The sequence below is a fragment of the Dendrobates tinctorius genome, unplaced genomic scaffold (assembly GCF_039654945.1).
Source record: "Dendrobates tinctorius isolate UK_male_01 unplaced genomic scaffold, ASM3965494v1 ptg000060l, whole genome shotgun sequence".
Classification (NCBI taxonomy): domain Eukaryota; kingdom Metazoa; phylum Chordata; class Amphibia; order Anura; family Dendrobatidae; genus Dendrobates; species Dendrobates tinctorius.
In genome coordinates this window covers 50,205,001-50,212,253 of record NW_027361728.1, presented here as the reverse complement: position 1 = coordinate 50,212,253, position 7,253 = coordinate 50,205,001, and the positions used below count along the sequence as shown (strand labels likewise).

The 7,253-nt window shown below is 39.4% G+C and overlaps 1 protein-coding gene across 1 annotated transcript in view; it reads right to left on the bottom strand.

Annotated features, from left to right (window-relative positions):
* Positions 1-4,181: 4,181 nt before the first annotated feature.
* SI (sucrase-isomaltase) overlaps positions 4,182-7,253 on the bottom strand; it is a 511,413-nt gene continuing 508,341 nt past the window's right edge. The window contains exons 71-72 of the mRNA XM_073578947.1: positions 4,877-5,041; positions 4,182-4,387 (exon numbers count right to left, since the gene is read on the bottom strand). Coding sequence (XP_073435048.1) covers positions 4,319-4,387; positions 4,877-5,041 — 234 coding nt within the window. The 3' untranslated portion in view covers positions 4,182-4,318. The remainder of the gene's footprint in view (positions 4,388-4,876; positions 5,042-7,253) is intronic.

The window sequence follows — 7,253 nt, the reverse complement described above, 5'->3', positions numbered from 1 at the left end:
GTCATATCGCTGGTCGGGATCGCTGGTGCATCGCTAGGTGTAACGGTACCCTAAGACCGCTGATTGGTGACTAAAATACAGCAACATAAGCAATGGTCATTATAAAATAAAATGCAGTCCAATGTAGTCTCCAGCTAATAAGTCATGATTTACAGTAGTCTGAAATGTCTGAATAACCACAAACATTCAGACAAATCTGTACAACCAGAGAGAGAAGCAATCATTACATTGTTTGACATAACATATAATGTGCTATCAATATAAAATATGGTTTACTACATAATTTCAATAATTTTGTGGTTTGCTTTGGTTGCCATCGTTCTGCTTTTTTAGAGTATTAGAAAAACTGGTTCCCAATACTCATACTCTCTAACTCAAGACATACTCTTCCAGCATCACAAACTCAGATATCGTATCAGAGTCTAGGCTATGATCATCATTATATCCGAGTCCTTCTAACCTGTATTGAGTCTATTCATGTTGAATTGATTCCCTCATCTTTACTCCTTATAGTTGCCCTAACATCAAGATTGAGGTGAGGGCAATCTGTGATCATTATAATTTAACCACTTCTCAACCTCCACAGTATATACTGAAAATTGGGAACGGATATAGGGAGGAGGCTCAGAAGCTGAGCTAGCCCAATTAGCAGTATGTGGAGCTGATTTGTGCCCCTTGCTATCAACCTATTAACTGTCACTGTCAATGCCTATCCACACCACCACCAGCTACTTTGTAACACAATTATAGGTTGCCAAAGAGTTGCTTCAATACTCAAAGATCTGCTGAACAATTCATGCTTTACATTACAATAGTAGTAAATATTATAAGGGATTGGATAATTACAAGTTCTAGTTCTCAAAGAGGACTAAGAAAAAAATGTTTTAAAAGTATTAAAGGGAATCTGTCACCGGAAGATGCAGGCCTGTGTAAATGACCTGGGTCCGGTCCGATGGATGGTGTTTGTTCTTCTTTCTCCACCCCATCCGTGGCCCCCATCCGCAATCTTCTCCAGTATTAGAGTAGCTCTTCTCCATAGTTTGCGCGTGCCCAAAGCAATCTTGCTTCGTGCACGCGCAGTATGCTTTGCCCAACTGAGGGCAAAGCCGATAATCATTACTGCACATGCGTCGGTACATTATGTCCTAGAACACAGCAAAAATACCAGAGAAGATCGCGGACGTGGGCCACGGATGGGGTGGAGAAAGAAGAACAAACACTGCCCATCTGACCGGACCCAGGCCATTTACATAGGCCTGCAACTTCCGGTGACAGATTCCCTTTAAAGTTTTAAAATTTGAGATTCCTCAGTGATTAATACCTTTTAATGGCTAACTGAAAATATGGTAACAAATGGCAAACCTTTGAGACTACTCAGGTCTCTTCAACAGATATAGTATAACACAAAATGTGGAGTCCCATATTTATACATAACAGGGCACAGAAATAATGGAGTTAATAAGACAAGTGATGTGAAGCACAAAGATCATTTTAGGATGGGGAGAAATCAGCTGTGGTAGTAAATATTGGAACATTTCATAGATAAGGAGAGTGAAAGTTATATTGTCCTCTGATTCAGATCTGGTCCAGAGTTGTGATGCCCTCAAGAAGTCTGAGGAGCACATTCCTTAATTTATGTGAAAAGACATACCTTATGTACTCGAGTATAAGCCAACCTGAGTATAAGCCTAGGCATCTAATTTAGCCATGGAAAACTGGGTAAGCTTATTGACTCTTATATAAAATGGGTACGTATTGTCCCCTCATCCCTGTCCTGCTATGCATGGGTCCCTGTCATTTCATGGTATGTGGCTCCTCTGTTTAGTCCAGGTATGTGTGGCTCCCCAATCCTGTCCTGCTATGTGTGGCTCCCCCGTTCTGTCCTGGTATGTGTGGCTCCCCCATCCTGTCATGCTATGTGTGGCTCCCCCTCCTGTCCTGGTATGTGTGGCTCCCCATGTTGCATGAATGGCTCCCCGGTTGTTGAATGCATGGCTCCCCGGTTGTTGTATGCATGGCTCAGCTCCACTGATCATTGTATGCATGGCTCAGCTTCCCCAGTGGTTGCATACATGCCCCCATCCCAATGTTGTAAGCATGGCTTTCCCTCCCCCAGTCCTACTCACCCTTCTCATACCATCCCTGCATCTCTATCCCGGTACCGGCAGCTCTTCCTGTGCTGAGCGGTCACGCGGTACCGCACATTAAGATAATGAATATGCACTCCACGCCTATGGGAGCGGAGACGCGTACATATTCATTACCTTAATGAGTGGTACCACATGACCGCTCAGCACAGGAAGAGTTGCCAGCACCGAGATGGAGATGCAGGGATGGCACGAGGAGGATGAGCATGACGGCTACTGGAATCCAGGGCTGCAGCTATCACTATGCCACATCTGCTGGCTCCTGCCGCTTCCCCTCCCCCCACTGGCTTTCCAGACAATGACTTATGTATAAGCCGAGGGAGGCGTCTTCAGCACAAAAAATGTGCTGAAAATCTCGGCTTATACATGAGTATATATGGTAAATCCATTCATTTCAGCTCTGAATCTGTCAAAGGTCATCATAAGTTTGTAATCCCCCAGTTTTCTCTCTCTGTGATTCGAAGATACCTTTCAATACCAGCAACTTCATGTCAATTTTGCTATGATCAGGGCTGCAAATATGTTTGATCACAAGATCTACTCTTTTTTTATTTTATCGTGTGGCAACGAGAATTGTCCTGTCTCCCCCATATGCAGACCCCTAGATGAACATTTGGTGTATATAATTAAGCACACTGCATTAGTTGCAGTGCAACTAAAAGTATCTGGGATCCTGTAGTCCTTATGTGACTTGAGGATCTTTATCTTGTCCATTGTCATTATAAATGGACAGGTTTTACACTTTTTCTGCTTGAAGGGAAAGGTTCCAGCCGTTGTAGAGTACAGGGAGCTTCTGACTATGCTGTTTCTTAGATTGGGGGCTGCATAAAACACAGGAGAGGGGGGTTGGGAAATATAGATTTTAATTGGGCATCTGTTTGTAATAAAGGTTATTGATTCTGTGCACCTTAGCACTTCCAGATTTCGATTGTAGGTGACTACTAGAAGTACTTAGATTCCTTGAAATTCTGGTGGCTCTTGCAATCTGATTTTCTTTGGTATTAGATGGTAAGCCTGATTCAAAAAGGTCTTTCTGAGGCCACCAAGATGTCTTTCTCTTTCTGTAGAGTTGGAACATATCTGATTGTGTCTGGTGTATCACCTGTAGAAAAAAAGTAGTTCTTTATGTGTTTTGGATGAAAATTGTTTCATTTAAGGTATGTTGGGAGGTCCATTGGCTTCTGGTAGAGGGATGTCTCTATTTCATTGTTCTGTATCCTGGTGATGGCAGCATGTGTGAAAATTGCAAGTGGTCTTTTTTATGCTAATTGTGATATGAAAAAAGTTACCATTTTTAAAAAAATACATTTCATAGAAAAACATAACTTTTGCTGATTTTAGGTAATTTTCTAATTATATGGTTCCTTTAAAAGGCTTATTTTATCTATCCAAATTTCAGCGCCACAACTAAGAGTACATTTCTAATAACGTGGCATAGATTATAGTGAATCTGTTGGGTTGTGCCAGACCATGATTCATCTATTAAATTCTAGCTACTTAAAAAATAAATAAATAAAAGCAAAATATAAAACATTGTTGTGCATTTATACTTTTTGCGTGATTTTCTGTCATAACATGCTTAATGAATCCGCCTTCAAGATTTTATTTTTTCTGGTAAGATCTGCACAAATCAAAATAGGAAAAAAATTTGGCATATTCCATTATATACTGTACTTACAAAGCTATTCCCTCCCTGGGCAATTCTTCTCATACACAGGTCTGAACTCAGCTGGGCATTTACCACTTCAAGGTACTTAATTTTTGTTAGGCCGGGATCACACTACCGTGTTTTATGCGAGAAACTCATATGAGTTTCTCGCAACAACACCCGGCGCTGCCACCGGCACTCAGGACCGAAGCTGCGGCTGCATGTATTTCTATGCAGTCGCAGCTCCCGTCCTGAGTGCCGGCGGCTGCGCCGGGTGTTGATGCGAGAGACTTGTGCGAGTTTCTCGCATCTCACACAGTAGTGTGATCCCGGCCTTACTCAAATGAATGGATACCACCTGTAATTAAGAGACGCTTATCCCCAGATATTTTAGTCAAGTACAGAAATTTTATTTAATTGATGTGAGCAATATTTACATTGTCAAAAGAAAATGTATTGATGGAATCTAAAAAAATAGCAAAGTTTAATTATAAAATCCTCTTCAAGTGCAGGTTTTCAGATCTCATGTCCATGTAATTGTAATAGGATTGGCTAAATTGTACTGTTTGTTGGTTAAATGGATTTCTAGGACCTGCAGAAAAAAAGAAAAAAAACACAAATTGATTTATTTAAAACTTTAGTCAGAATAAATGGCAGATATTGTCAGTGCCTCATATCTCTATATTTGATGCATTACATGACTACTTCTCCCGTCATAGCTCTTTTTCAGCGCGCTATTTCAAACAGATAAAAGTAGCGTGTGCCAAGAATATAAGAACATGGACTTTACAGGGCAAATACCCTCCCCTCACCATAAGAAAAAAAACCTGCTCACGGGTAAATTAATATCCATACATATTCTATTTTTCTTATTTTTCCAGAGTACTTATAATGAATATTCTTCCTTCTTAACTTATGTGATTCAGAAAATTTGCTTTCCTATCGCTTTTCTTGCCAACCTTACTTGCATGGCATCTCTGACCTTAAACTTTATAATGTATCCCAATAATTAATATAGTAATGTTATTTCAAGAAAAAAAATACTGCGTGCAGTATTCTCTGATTGGCATTTATAACTTACCTCTCCATTTACTGTAATATCTGTAATGGTATCAGTTGTACCATCATGTGTAACTGAAACGCTGTTTGCACTTGTCCCAGGGCCCCAAACATGTACGTGTCCAAGATATAGGGGATTTAGCAATGATAGGTAATTATTCGATTTCACTTCACATTTGACCGTTTTCTGTGGAAACATAGAAATGAGAGTTTTACATATAAAGCAATTCTACTATTTATAATGTACATGAAAGCAACTTTAAAGGGAATCTGTCAGCAGGTTTTTTGCTATGTAATGTGAGAGCAGCGTGAAGTAGGGCCAGAGACCCTGATTCCTGGGGTGTGTCACTTACTAGCCTTTTCACGGTAGGCTCAATTGCATCAAAGTTTTATCAGCAGATTGTCATTGGATTGATGAGTAGCTTTCTCTCAATGTACCATGTGTACAAAAGGCTGCCAATTCAGCTCAGTGGGGTTATACACAGATCAGTTTCAAAACTGCTGCACCTAGGAAACTAAGTGATACATAGCTGGAATCAGTGCCTCTGTCCCTACATCATGCTGCTCTCAGATGAGGTAGCAAAAACCTGATGACAGAATATCTTTAATGCATTTCTATCTTTCTAAGTATCTATACATCCATATGTTTATCAAAAATTCACAGATTAAAAAAAAAGTAATGATTTTGCTGCTATTCTGCTGCAGTGAAGTCCGCTGCATATGACCGCTGAAGTCAGCTATTGGACTGGGTACAAGAGAAATATAACAGTAAGGATATACAGACACATTTCTACTAGATTCGAAAGTATATATAAGTGGAGGTACTAGATCATTATTCAGACTATTACCACATCAATAAAATAGAAATGAATTATATACTGTACATACATATATGTTTTTGATTATAACAATTATTTTTATTATTAAATCACACAGCCAGACAAAAAATAATTGTTGTAAATTAGCTCTTAAAAACCCTTTAAAAACTATTTAGTGTAGTGTGGTTCATACATCAGGATTGATAACCATTTATATAACATTGCACATCATGTATTGCAATACCCGTCTTGAGTTTATTATTTTATAATATGACTATACATTGTAGCTATACATTGCAGTCAAGGTACCATCTATGGATCACTAACATACATTTAAAGAGGAGGTAGATCTATGTCACAGTTTTGGATTGACATGCCTCAAAGATCATAATCCCCCTGTTCACAACAAATAGCTATACATAAATCAGTGTAAATACACTTAGAATCAATGACCATACAGACCATGTGCCATAAAGACTTGAACCACACTGCCCAGCACCCCGACGCGTGTTTTGCGTGTAGCTTTGTCAGAGGTTCTCACACTGCCCTAATTTTTAAATGGCTTTCAGGGGCAATTTTACAACAGCTGTTGATCATCTCGCTGTGTGATTTAATATTAAATAATAAAAATAATTGTTAAAATCAAAAACACATACTGTATGTATGTATATAATGAGATTGAGAGCAGCAGAAGATTGGCCAGAAAGGTATGATGATTTTCAATTTGAAGCAATTTTCTACATGTAACGTGTAGTGCTTTGATTAGTTTGTAGAGTTTTACTTCCCCACTGAAGATAATAAGTCTTTAGTCTTCATACTGGACAATTTGGACAAAAACTTAGGCAGCATCTGGATGATATGTAGTAAAATGTAATCAACTTGCCTGCTACAGTAATTCGCTGTGGATTTTAAATGCTACAATTTTTTCATGAGGAATTGCATTGTTGTCTCTTAAGAACATATTCTCACATCTTTTTTTCACCTGATAACAATGCCGGAAAAACGCTGAAATGCATTCTGAATAGAGTTGAGCGACTTTTGTTTTTTTATGGTCGAGTTTCGTTTCGTGAAACCCGACTTTTCCAAAAGTCGGGTCGAGCAAGATCGGCCGATTATAGGGAAAAGTCGGGGTCGTCCCGAAACACGAAACCCAATGTAAGTCAATGGGGAATAAAAGTCGGCAGTGAGAGGAGGATAAGAAACACACCTACAGTGCCCATTTGAATGCCAAAAGCATCAATTCCTCTTACTTAAGCTTGTCAACCTTAATTAACTTCATAATACAAGTTACGCACTGAAAAATGGGGGTTATTTGGCTAAAGTTGTGGGGGGGTAGGGCTGGCTCCAGGTTTTCATGTGCCCTGGGCGAAAGAGCGCCCCTTTAACACATACCACAACTCATCATGCTCCGATACGGCAGAGAAATAGCGGTATAGTACAATGAAAAATACTTCACTTTTTACATCTCATGATGAGGCCCATCTATTTCTCCATACAGAATCATTGGTCCCATATAATGTTTGAAACAGTATATGATGAGCTCCACATAATGCTATAGTATATGTTGGTCCCCATGGATGA